The 13,612-nt window shown below is 46.7% G+C and overlaps 1 protein-coding gene across 3 annotated transcripts in view; it reads right to left on the bottom strand.

Moving 5' to 3' along the window:
• Nucleotides 1-13,612, bottom strand: part of DGKH (diacylglycerol kinase eta) — a 227,940-nt gene that overhangs the window by 52,024 nt on the left and 162,304 nt on the right. For all 3 annotated transcript variants that reach the window (XM_075563022.1, XM_075563024.1, XM_075563023.1), the window contains exons 13-14: nt 9,755-9,839; nt 4,535-4,620 (exon numbers count right to left, since the gene is read on the bottom strand). In XM_075563022.1, the coding sequence (XP_075419137.1) occupies nt 4,535-4,620; nt 9,755-9,839 (171 nt within the window). The remainder of the gene's footprint in view (nt 1-4,534; nt 4,621-9,754; nt 9,840-13,612) is intronic.

The following is a 13,612-nucleotide window of genomic DNA, read 5'->3' as shown; positions in this document are numbered from 1 at the left end:
TCATTTCTTTGTCATAGAAATAGACTGAAAGGAAAATTAAAACCACTAAAATAATGTTTTCTAAAAGTTGTTGGAGCTGTTGTTAGATTAAAAACAGCATCCCAAGACCCCAAAAAAGAACCTACCAGTCTGTCTATGCAATACGGTACAGACACTTGCTAGAAAAAGGGAGGAGGCCTGTTCAGTAACTATTTGAAGAGCACTGGAATGTTTTAAAATTGTCGATGCTCTCTTCTGTAGCTATAGGTCAGGGAGCTTGAAAAACAATAACAGCTAAAACGACTCTCCTCCATCATACTTTTCTACACTTTCTGCCTATCGGATGAGTGGCATAATGGTGTTTCCAGATAATTCCACTTGAGATGGCAACACCCACCGGAAACACTGCCCCTCCGTACAAACCTTCACGCCTGTCATTTAGACGATACATGTGTCACACCTGGGATGTCTGCTTGTTTGCTGTGTGGAGGCAAGTGCAGCCCTGGTGGCGTAGGAGTTACTTGCTGGCTACGAGGTGAGCTGCTAACCACAGGGTCAGTAGTTCAAAACCACCACAGGACAAAGATGAGGCCTATTCCTCCCACCAAGATAAATCCCAAAGGGGCAGTTCTACTCTGTTCTGTAGGGTCGTTCTAAGGTCGCTACTTCATTTCTCTTACCCTGGCTGCAATTTTATCAGCTGAGTATGGTAACATGAACTACCTTCCAAGAGCCAGAAGCTCTGGCTATCAATCACAGATGCCATTTATTAATAAAAATGAAAAATATAGCTATTAAATAAATTCAATTTATTCTATAGACAAGAATTTCGGAAAATGTGGTCCTTGGCAGGCATAAAATAATAAAACTGGAACCAGAGAATCATGGACTTTGAGACTTGGAATCTTCCTAAGAGATAATTTAGGCAACACTCTACTGAAAAGGTAAGATTTCCCCTACGTTTTTGAAGCCCCCCTGTATTAATACATATATTTCTCTTGTGAGTGTTTATTTCATAAAATAATTCCCAGCAGCTTTATTTTCCAATTATTTTTTGAGTGTCGAAAATGCTAATAGAAAAGCTGCATCCGTTTGCATTGCTAATATGTCAATTAATGAATGTTGCAAGCGCAGGCTAACTGAAATACATGAATCCCCAGGTTGCAGCAGCTGCTCCGTGCCAGGCTGCTTCTGTCACAGATAAACAAATACTCGCCACCACGTCGATTCTGCCGCACCGTGACCCTGAAGGTAGCGTAGAGCTGGCCCTGTGGGTTTCTGAAACGGCCGAGGAGTGGCGGTGGTTTCAGACTGCTGACTTTCTGGTTGGCAGCCTGGTACATAGTCCAGTAGGCCACCAGAGGCCCTGTCTACAAAGATTCAAGCCTGGGAAACCCTATGGGTCGGCCCACTCTGTCCCCTAGGGCTGGGTGAGTCAGCACTGAGGGGATAGCACACAACAATCTCATTAGGGTTCTGTGTGACTGAACATGCCTGCACCAAACATATGATTTAAATGATATTATATTTCAGTCCCCTTCTGACTTGAACCTCTTTATGGCAAATCCCCTAGGATTTCCATGCAGGCCGGGAAATCTGGAGTTATATAAGGTAGGCAGACAGCCAAGTGGGTCTGCTGACCACAGGGAATGGATTCTGGATTCTGCTTAAAAGCATAGGGAGGGGGCAGAGCCTAGACAAGGAACCAGAACAATGCTGGGGGCAAAAGTGGGGGCTTTGGGTGATGCACGAGGTAACGTAACATGGTTTAATATGGTCCGCTGTCGTTTCTAAGCCCAGGACCAGGCAGTGTTTGGCTCTGTGTGCACAGGGTCACTCCAAGTTGGAACCTACTGAACAGCACCGCCCAACAACAACACAGTCATTTCATCATTCAAGTTAATTCTCCAGACAGACTTATGAGGAAGGCAGGCAGGCATTCTTTCCATTCTTACACTTGATAAAAAAGAAAAATCACCAAGCGAATGAATGGATGAGTCTCCAGCAGGACTCCGGAGCTCACTCTGCTTCCGGTTCCACACTGCTGTCTGTGCTTGGGTTTCTCAAGCTTTTCCCCAGAGGGACTGGTTTGGATTTCATTTCAAAATACTGAGTGCTATTTTTTTTCAAATGCTCAGATGACCATTCCAGACAAATGATATGTTAATTTGTACTAAACTACCTTCTGTGCAAATCTTGGATGAAAACATCTCCTGCCATTGTAATTTAACAGAGAGCAACTCCCTTACAACCACATGGCCGTGATATAGTACAGACGGAATTGCAAACTGCACTGACTATTGGGACTACGACTGTCAGCTGTAACCTGACTGCACTTTTACTCTCATCATAAACTATCTTGATAGCTTAAACCTATCTAGTTTACGCAAGCCAATCATTTTCTTTAAAATTCGCATTCTATCTATACAAAATTTTATTTGAAGATAGTTCCCACTGTTAAAAATGCTGCATCACACGGGGACTGAAACTGAGAGAGATGAAGGAGTGGTTGCTATCGTGCTCCTGTTTATCTCTGTCCAAAATCCATGTCATTAATTCAATCCAATTTAAGGATGAGATGTAAAATATATAGGAGACAGTCATCAGGCTTATCAGGCACATGAAGGTCAAGATAATGTCTTTGCTTACATCTCGACCATGAAAGAGGCAGATAAAAGATTTGCTTAACTATATTAAACAAAGACTAACTATTTTATAATTTGTTATAACTAAAAAATGTGCTGCCACTTCAATGTATCATGTTTTCTATCAACATCCTCAAAAGTGTTCTATAAAAATCAATAGGACTCAAATCCATAGGTTGGAGATCTAATGTCTACCCAGAGTCCAGTGGGCCTGCGGGGAGACAGAAGCAGGAAATGCTGGGTCTGGGACCCAGGGATTTGTACCCCCCACCACAAAGCAACCAGACAAACAAAGCCCAACCTGCCACAGTGCCCATCAAACACACACACAGTCTGTAGCCCACCTCTGCCCTGTCCACCAATGACCCTCCTGGACTTACACCTGCCAGCCTTCTGCTCCCTCTTGTTCCCTGAGCTTGGAGCTTTAGGTCACTGAAAACTACTTCTATGATATTGGTACTTTTGTCACAGAAAATCTGTTTATAATGACTAGTCTTTCTTTGAAAATTAAATACATAATACCTCAACATTTCTTTATCTTTTCATCATTTTTCCTTCCTTCCCTTCTCCTTCATGAAATCAGTAGTTTTTTTCTTGACGAACCAGAGCCTACGGACTTCCTTATTTCTCCCCGTTAGTTGAAAATTCCAGCTGATTTCACCTACCTGCCCTTGCCTCTTCTCAGTGCTCAAGAGCTCGGCATAAGGAGCTTCTAACGAGTTTGAACTTCCAGAGAGACAGCATTTTGGATAACAAAATCAAGTGTTTCTGGCTCCGGATCCTAAGTCAACTGAACTAAAATCTGATAACTTGGAATTAACACATAATTCCATTCCAGGAATGCCATTTTGAAAAAAAAATCTCATCATGTTTATGGAAATTAACAAATGATAATGAAATATGTCTTCCATATTATAATTAATCATAATGCTTCTTTACATGGAATTCAGATGAAATTCTCAATCCATATTCTATCTGCTTTTTTTACAAAAAGGAAGTTTCAAATTAAGCATAAAAATATAGTTGTCTCCCCCCTCATCCATGATGTCACACTCTGTGACTTCAGTTATCGAGGGTCATATTTAAACTGTGTGCCCTTGTGAGCAACTCGATAAGATCGTGTGTGGTCCTGCTCTGTCCAGGAGCTGTCTTCCTCCTGTGCCAAGGGGCGCGAGCCTGACAACCCTGCGTGGCGAGCAGCTGCACTGTGGCCTGCCAGCGTGGGGCGTCTAACATTGCCTGCACAGGACATCCTGTCCCCTGGATATCTAGGAAAACACTAGGTACAGGTTACGCAAGAGATCGGTTCCTAACTGTGCCTTCAAGTACCATCTGTAGGGAATTAGAACAGTGCATATGGTTCTTATTTATAGCCTTACCTTAGTGTCAAAAAAAAAAAAAAAGGAGCTTTGGTATGTTGGACTGCTAACCTCAAGGTTGGCAGTTCAAATTCACCAATTGCTTCAAGGGAGAGAAATGAGGCCGTCTGCTCCCATAGCGCTTTGGAAATATTGTAGAGTCAGTATGAGTCGGATCCACTCCACGGCATGTGGTTTAGTGTAAGAAAAGGAGTCCTGATGGTGCTGTGGGTTAGGGGTTGTGCTACCTACCAGGTCAGTGGTTCAAACCCACCGGCCACCCTCGGAGAAAAAGGCGGTTATCTGCTCCGGGAAGATTCCGTCTTGGAGGCTGCAGATAGAGTCTATGGCAGCAACTGTGGCAATGGCGTTAGGGTAGGAAACGCCTTGAAGCCTGCAGAGCAGCTGAACAGCTGCACGCATAGCCAGTGAAGGTGGCTGCGATGGAGTCGGGGCTGCGATGGAGTCGGGGCTGGGAGTTGGGGGTGGGGGGTTGCATGGCTTCCAAGTGGGGGCAAATCTACGCCACGAGCAAGGGCAAGAAGGACTCACTTGGCAGATGATAGGATCACGGTGCGCTCGTCGGCACTGAGGAGCGTTTGAAGGTGAGTTTCAACCGAGTCTTCGTAAATTGTCATCTGGAAAAAAGAGGGAAAGAGCTAAACACCCACCCGATATTGTCATTTCTGGCATTTAGCCACTCGGTGATTACAGCTCCACACCTGGGACAACTTCCTGATCATCTAAGAGGAGGCTGGCAGAGATATATAAATATTCCCATTTGGTGAGAGATTTGTGCACTGCGGGTTCCGGGCCATTGAGTGGATTCCAACTGATCGCAACCCCGGGCTGTCAAGATGGACGTCTTTACGGAAGCAGACAGCCTCATCCCTCTCCACGGCTGGCCTGGCAGCCCAATGTCTAACACCTGCCCCAGCCGGGTTCCTTGAACACATGCATACGAACTGTAACCCCCTAGCGGCCATCTAATCATCACTGACTCATGGTGACCCAAGTGTGTCAGTGTAGACATGTGCGTGCAAAGGCTTCAAGATCGGCCACGTTGGAAGTAGATTACCAGGAACATTCTTGTGAGGCGCCTCTGGGTAGACTCAAACCTTCAGCCTCTCAGTGGGACGTGGGGACCATTTGAGCAACCCTGGGACTCCAGACATCCTATAGGACCCAGCAGTTTACCTTGACACTGTGCACACTCACAAGGAATGCAAACATGGCTTCACCAAAAACAAGCTCTAGAATGTTCACAGCCGGAGCCATTCAATGTTGGAATGGACAACAGATTTCAGGACCTGCATGCCAATGGAATGCTTTGGGGTAATGAGAATAACTGATTAACCATGGCTCTCACGCATACTCGGTTCAGGAAAAGGATCCAGAAACAAAAGCATACACCCAGCTTGTCCAACGCAGGCAGGCAAAAGCGAGTCACAGGAGGGTCACTGAGAAGGGCCACCCTAGAGTCTTGGGAGGGCTGGTGATGCCGCCCCTCAATTGGGGGGCTGACTGCACGGCTCTGGGAAGAGTCTCTGAGCTCCTGCTTCATTACACTTCACAAACAAGGCCCACCAGGCTGCAGGAGCCCCTAAGACAATGATGCAAACAAGCGTTCCTTTCCAATCATGACACAACCGAAATACCCACAGTGCAGTCAGGACCTTCGTTCTCTGTGGCCAGAACCTGAGCATCCCAAGGAGCCCTGGTGACCCAGTGGCTGCAACCTGAAGGTCAGCAGGGGGACCCGGCCAGCTGGGGGAGAAGGAGGCAGTCTACTTCGACAATGACTTCAGCCTGGGAAACCCTTGGGGCAGTTCTACTCTGTCCTCCGAGGTCACTGTGAGTCAGAATGAGGTCGGCGACAGCAGTGGGTTTGGATTTGTTGCGTGCTAGCATCGTGTTGGAAGAACGCATCTTCCGAGAGTGTGGGAGGGGGTGCAGTAATAACAGGAACAGCACCAGAGTCAGAGTGGTCACTACATTCCACGTCACGCAGCTCGAGATTTCCCGGCAGAAGCCGCCTGGCTCTCTACAGGCTGGCCTGGGCTCTGCAACCTGGCTCACACGCCCTTCCCCGGCTGCCCACCACTGGGTCCTGTTTAGTTCACCTGAACTGAAGATTCGGCCAGCCTCCTTCCAAACCTGGCCTCTTCCCAAAGGAACCCCATTTTTAATTTATGTGATCCAGTCCATCAGCGGCTGGTCAGAATCTTACTCCTCCACATTTCTATCTTATTTCCCCCAAAGGCAGAACACATGGAGAAGGAACTTTACATGGGGAAAATAGTCAGGGTCTCCAAAGTGACATGCAGTAGTGTACTGACCACATTTTAAACTAAAATCGAGAAAATGAAAACCTAGCTCGGAAGAAAAGCAGAGGGTCAGTAGTCTGGGAAAAGACTGGTTTTCTTTTCCTCACAGAGTGGGGGTTGCTACAAAGCCTAAGAAGGTAGGGAGAAGTATTATAAACTAGAACTAGTACCATTTGAATTGATATTTAATTTTTCTGTCCATTTAAAATATCCAGTGATAAAATAGGCAATTGTTTTCCTCAAAGGAATTAAATTGATGTCTATGGCCCAGAATGAAATTATACATGCTGTCTACTATACAGTCACTGATCAAGGTCAGGAAGGTGAGTCGTAATAGCTGACATTTTTTATTGTGTTCCACTGGGACCAGTTGCTACCAAGCCGATTCTGACTCATGGTGAGCCATCGTGCCAGAGTGGAACTGTGTATCAGAGGGGGTTTGCAATGCTTGGTTTGGGGGAATTCAGTTGCCAGGCTTTTCTTTCAAGACGTCTTGGGGAAGCCTTTGAGTAAGTCAGCAGCACAGAGCAGTACGGCTGGCTATAGCACCCACAGACTTTTACAGTGTGCCAAACACAGAAAACACGATGCATACATTGGCTGCTTTAATTCTTCTGTCTTACAGCTGACGGAGTGCCGGGTCAATCAGCAGCCATCAGCTGACCTACTAATGCATATGACTGTGGTCTGGCTGATGGTGTGGCTGCTGGCATCTGGGAGCTAGATCCGAACCATAGGGGCCATGTACAACAGAAGACCGCCCGACACAGCACCCTCCCCACCACTGAAGCCCACGTGGTAGCCACGGGCTCCATCCATCTCCTCGGCGGTCTTCCTCTTTTTTTTCTGACCAAGCATGATGCCCTGTTCCAGGGACTGGACTCTCCTCACAACATGCCCAGAGTAGATGAGACAAAGTCGTGCCATCCTGGCTTCTGAAGAGCATTCTGACGGTATATCCTCCGAGACAGGTGTGCCTGTTCTTTTGGCAGCCCATGGTTCTTTCAATATTTTTCACTCAGCACCATCATTTAAATGCATCAATTCTTCTTAGGTCTTCCTTATTCAACGTCCAACTTTTACATGCATAGGAGGTGAGTGAAAATCGCATGCCAGGGGGTCAGGTGCACTCTCGTCCTGAAAGAACTCTCGTTCTTTGTAACACTAAAGAGGTCAGGTGCAGCAGATCTGCCAATGATTGACATATATAAAAAACACGTCTAAAGTATGTGTTTAAATAAATAATATATATAAACACAAACGGCCCCTGGAAAACGTGTATAATGTAATTTAAAAGCAGTAAGAATCTGGCTTTCAAGAAATACACAAGGCCAGAAGGCTTTAATGTGAAAATGTCCAATCTTCCTAAAGGGGCTGACGTTCAGGTAAAAAGTGAACAGGAAGAATTCTTTGCTAATGATGTTTACAGCATGTCAGTAGCAAGACAATGGGAGCTGAGAGAAACGATAGAAGTAATCAGTAACACACAAAGTCAGCAGAAGCGAGGACGGCTGAACTACCCACATGAACTACCACGAGGGGCCGCTACCGGGCTCCAGCAGCCACCGTCGCAAAGTTACTCAGGACTGGGCACTCTTTCCCAGCGAACCAACTCGGTATTCACCACAGCAACCACAACCACATTCTGTACCATTTTAAAGAAAACTGGCAAGACAAATTCAAAAGGAAAGTTTATCTAAAAATACTTGGCGGCGGGGGTGAAGGCAAGGGAGGGCAGAGACACCTGGGACTACTCACCCCGTTCAGATCAGATCAGCAGGACAGCATTGACCCACAGACAGAGGCCAGAGGGTTAGGAAAGGCGGTGGAACGGAGCCGGGACATACAGGGTGGGAGTAGAATAAGCGATGGTTTAATGAGGGGATTACAATGAATGAGATGAAACCAGATGCGTTAGAAAATTTGATGTAGAACGGATGGTCTGCTCTGTGAGGCTCACCTCATTTGCACTAAAAAGTTTGAAAAATGTACACGCGTGAGGGGGCTTTAAAAGTTGATGGAACTTTCCGTGAGCCTTTCGAAGGCACCTTGTCTAGATACTAGAAAGCCTCATGGGGCACAGAAGGGCTGTGGTGCCTACCTGTATTTAGCTTACTTGATAGTGTGGTATTCTGTTGAGTCGATTCACTTACATCATCCCACCTGACAGCCCCACGGCATCCTTGGCACAAAACCTCACCGTCATTGAACCATTCGAAGACAGGGTAGACCTGCACCCGGCAATTCTTCACAGGATTAGAGAGCCTCTTCTTTCTCCCATGGAGCAGCTGGTGGTTTCAAACTGCTGACCTTCCAGTTACTAGCGGAACCTGTACCCAACGAGGCCACCGGAGGTCTTCCTCCTGCCGAGCCTCTGTGTGGGTTTAAAGCAGTTGGCAGCTGAGTGCTTTCAGTTGGCAGCTGAGTGCTTCAGCACCGTGGCACTAGGGATCCGTACACTACGAGTAAGCAGCTTCTGCTCTGTAAAGCTTTCCAGTTCTACTCTCTGCCCCGCAGGGTCACTCTGGCAGAATCAGCTCCCTGTCAGTGGGTTTCAGTTTTAGTAGGAAAGAGAACAGAGGGGCTTTCAGGACCAAAAGGTCACACAGAGGAAAGGGCTCTCCTAGCGCCGGGTCAGCCCAGCCGGCTGGGCCCGGCCTCTTCTACAAAGGTTAAGTGCTAAGAAGGAGCCCAAACAAGACCGTTTCATTCAAGTCTGTTTCTAGGAAACCAAGAGGCTTCCTTCCTGTGGTTTCTACTGGGCCTCCACCGTGGTGATCTGGTGATCGCACACAGGTGATAGAAGCAAATTATCTGCCATTGTTTCGCAGATTAGGAAGCAGACACTTCTGAAAGAAGAGAAAACCAGTGTTTATGAAAACACCATTGGCCAAAAGGCCCCGAGCTACAAAGACACACTCTTCGAGTCACAGACGTTCACCGTGCTGAAGGAAACCGATTAGCTTTGGAAAGCTGGGTATCTCTGAGTGGTGGGACCAGAAATTACTTACATTACTTTTTAGTAGAATCTGATATTTTCCATAATTTCAGAGGCAGCTTTTTTTTTCTGTTTTGATGGGAGAGGGGGCAAGCGGTGGGTGTAAGTTAAAAAGAAAACAGAATCCGCTTCTTTGAAACCAGCTCCATGCTTCTGGTTATCTGTCCTTCTCTTGGTGTGAACAGGAGCATAATTCTCTGAACGACAAGACCAAGATTTCAAGTGTAAAAGACACCGATGACTTTCCCCAGAGGGAAGCCATGGCTATCATAGATCAAATGGTCTTAATGAGTCAAAGAGGAATCCTTTGAGAATGAGGTTCTGTTTTCAATCTCCAAAGGCTTTGAGGTTTAATCAATAGGTGATCTCGTCTTATGTGTAAGCCTTCTTATTTTTTAAAATGGATTTATCCCCATTTCAAATGATAAATAGGCAAAAGGTTCTTACGTAAAACCCTGAAGATTGTCCTGGAGGTCCCGGAAGTAGAGGAGCTTTTGGAGGCAATTTGAGTTCATATGTCATTATACTCCACCTGAGAGGAAAAGAATTATTTGGTATTTAAAAATCCTTTTAAAATTGTATCAGTTGACTTTAGTTCTCTCTTTATACACACACGGGGTTTAAGGTTAAAAAAAATACCGCTTCTACGATTCCAGTTCATACATGCATGGGTTTGTTCCAAATCAAGTGTGTTTAAGCAGGCCATCCGCGGGTGGCCACACCAGGTGCTCTTAGTAAACGTGAGTCTTAGCAGGGTGCCTGCCAAATGAGGGCCAACCAAAATGATGGCTTCCCGGGGTATCTGCTGGGCCAGTTAATTCAGAACAGAGAGGTCAGCGTCGAGGGTTACGGTGACTGTGTTTGGGAGACCGAAGGGCCACCTTGACAGATTATCTCGAAGGACACAGGCAATCACGGCTGCTGATCAGAAAGAAATGGAAAACTACATGGTAAGAAAAGGCTACGGAAGCTGCACGGAGGGATTCTTGTCCCGCCCAGCACCCCCTGAGGTAGCAAGCACTGTCCTCAAAGAGTCACGCTGGGAAACCTTATGGCCTCACCCAACAGCCCTGACCTTGCCCCTCCAGATGTTTTAGATTCAATACATTTGCAAGCCCAAACCACGGCGTTGGAGTTGTTGTCTGACTCAACGAGACTCTACATAGTGTTCAAGGCTGTGGATTTTTACAGGGGCATTTTACTGGAAGGCTCATCTCCCTTCTGAGGATTGGCTGTTCTGAACTGCCAACTTTGCAGCGGGGGGCCAAGACAGGGCCAACCAAAACCCACTGTGACAGAGTCAGTTCTGACTCACAGTGGCTCCATAGGATCGAGTTAAACTGTCCCCGTTGGTTTATAAGGCTGGAACTCTTTAGAGGAGTAGAAAGCCTCATCTTTCTCGTGCAGAGCAGCTAGTGGTTTTGAACTGCCAACCTTGCAGTTAGCAGCTCCACATGTAAGCAACTATGCCACCTGCATACTGCCTGTGAAAAGGGAATCACTCAGCATGTAACAGCCACTCTCACCAAAATCTCTGCACTGAAAATTAGCAAAATACCTCGTCTTAAATTACGAAAGCAAGCAAGCATGGACTTAAACAGGAAATATCAACAGATGTAATACGTAATTGATGCACATTTATTTCAATTAGCTGTAAATAATGCTTTCCAACCAAGCATCTGAATCTCTCCAAATAACTTGGAGGGGAAAGTAATCAACTTAGGGATAACTCGCATCTTCTTTCCAAAACAATAATGTCAGAACTGGGAAAAACAATTGTGGCATTATTACAGAGTATCAGGGTAGGAACACAAGTTTTTCAAAGACACAAAGCATGTATGACCACTGCAATCCCACAATGCAGGCATTGTGAGACAGCCTGTCACAGCCGATGCCAGGTTAGCATTTTTCCAGACTTTTCGAAGACTCCTCATATGTTATGTAATGCACACTACATAGTTAGTTAAAATTACTCTTCCACTCTTGCAACGAAAATGCGACAGAGAGATGTGTATTTGAGTACAGCCTTTCATTCCTCCATTCGTGCAGGCCTTACTTAGTGACTGCTTCTAAGCAAGGGCCACTAGTCTAAGGCGTGGAGATCACGGGTGTAACTAAGACTTCCTTAGAGAAGCTTACATCCTACTGAAGGAAGAGGACAAGCAAGTCAGAGAATTAACCTTTGGTAAACAGCACTGTTTAAGGGACAGTAGAAGAAAGGAGAAAGAATACACCCAAGCTCTCTACACCTTCCATCCTGCCCCCACCCACCCCTGTCCCCAGGCAGGAAATGACGGAGCTGAAGGAACAGAACACTTCAGCTTGAGAAAGTCGGGTAAGACACAGGGCAAGGCACCAGCTAAGCAGAATGGAAGGGGAGGTGAGGGAGGGCCTTGCAGAGGGAAGCATGCATGTTAAAGGGAGTGACTGCTACTTTCCTAAAAGACACGATGCTAGGGTCTGGGTCCTGTTTACAGGGCCAGTCTTATGACTTATTACTTCTGTGACCTTCACAAGGTCACCCTCCCCACAAGTCTTATTCTCTGTAAGAGAGCGATGATAACATCAGCTAACTCCAGGAGGGCATCCACGATTCCATGAGCTGGTGTTCAGAGGAAAAGGACCTCAGTTGACTATGCCTCTTCCCAAGGAGCCCCGTGGTGTGCTGGTTACCTGCTGGGCTGCTGACTGCATCCCGAGGAAGACAAGGCGCTCTCCTCCGGGAAAAGGTTAGAAAGCACAGGGCGCAGGTCTACTCTGTCCTAGAGGGTCACTATGGGTGGGGCCGAAATGAGTCGTTGGCAGTGAGATTCTTGCTCCCAAGGGAACCCTCGTGGCGCTTTTGGTTATGTGCATTAGGCTGCTAACCACGAGGTCGGTGGTTCAAACCCACCAGCTGCTCTGCTCCCCTACAGACGTACATTCTAGCAACCCTGTAGAGATAAGGTAGCTATGAGTAGGAACTGACTTGGTGACAGTGGGTTTAGTGTTGATTCTTACTCTCATTTTTTTCCCACATCTCCTTTACATCCTTCAAAAGTTGCCATGAGAAGGCTTTTCTTACCTTAAGAGTGCTGCTCAAGTAAATGAACATGCAGTAACAAGCTTATATAATTTAAAAGAATGTTTCAAGATTTCCTTAAAAACATCTGCTCTTTACAAATACGAAAGCAGCGAACAAGCAGTTTCTGCTAAGTGGCCTCAAAGGCTTGGCTGCCCCACACTGGCTAGAGCAGAGCTGGCTTTAGCGGCCTGATTGGAAGCAGCAGCTTGCCAAGCCTTTCTTTGACGGGGCGGAGCTGCAGCCAGCTCAGTCTGTGCCAGCCATGGACTCTTGTGGGCTGCAAAAGGATTATTTTCCCAGGTTGTGTCCCCCACGTATATGCCAAACCTAGGACGATGCTTGTATCACACGGTAAATGACTGTACACTTGGAGGTCAATGCAAGCAGCTTAGAGGTTATCTCCCTGAGGGTTATCAGCCATCTAGAGCAATCAGACTGTAGAGTCTGTCCCACCCTAAGGAGGGTCCACTCCCTCCTGATGAGGACAGTGCATTGCTTTCCTGAAGGAGAGCTCAGAATAGGTCAAGCCAGCTCAAGGACGACCAAGGTTAGACTGCCATCTTGAATCTAGGATCTGTCCATCTTGTCACATGTGTACCCCTAGTCCCTCCTCTTCCTGTTGCGTGTGCACCCCTCAATCGTCCCCCTCCTCTGCGCGGACCTGGCTGTTGAGATCACGGCTGCCCCGGAGGGGAGCATTCCACCATGAAATGTGTCTGCCTCCTTTATTTTATCTTCTCTCCTATCCTCCCTATTCTCTATGACTTTACTATAATCTTTGTACACTATCGCCATACAATTGCGCCTACAGACGCTGATATTGTCAGAGGCTGGTTACTCTGACTGACTCTCCACTGCAAACAGCTTTTCTGAATTGGTAAATGAAGCATGAAAAATCTACAGTCTTACATTTCTAACCGTGAACTATGATCATCTAATGATAATACCCGTGGTTTTAGCTGTGTGTGTGTGCGTGCGCTTTTTCTTGCAAGCCCACATCAAGGTATCTCCCCCGGGGGTAGCAGCCACTACAGAGGTGGGAGTAGCTTTGGGGCTCAGGAGAGGAGCCCCCAGGCAGCACAGAAGGTAGGAGGGAGCCTGGCCCAACCCCAAGGATCGACTGGGAGCAGAAACCATTTTAAATGCCCCTTGCTGTTTGGTAAGCCCAGATGAACCATGTTCCAGGAATGCACACACAAGCTCCCTGTTAAAGACAGAGCCTCAATCTAACTTCTGACGAG

This window comes from Tenrec ecaudatus, chromosome 11 (assembly GCF_050624435.1).
Source record: "Tenrec ecaudatus isolate mTenEca1 chromosome 11, mTenEca1.hap1, whole genome shotgun sequence".
Taxonomy (NCBI): Eukaryota; Metazoa; Chordata; class Mammalia; order Afrosoricida; family Tenrecidae; genus Tenrec; species Tenrec ecaudatus.
The sequence above is the reverse complement of the archived record's forward strand: the minus strand, read 5'-3'. Positions and strand labels throughout refer to the sequence as shown.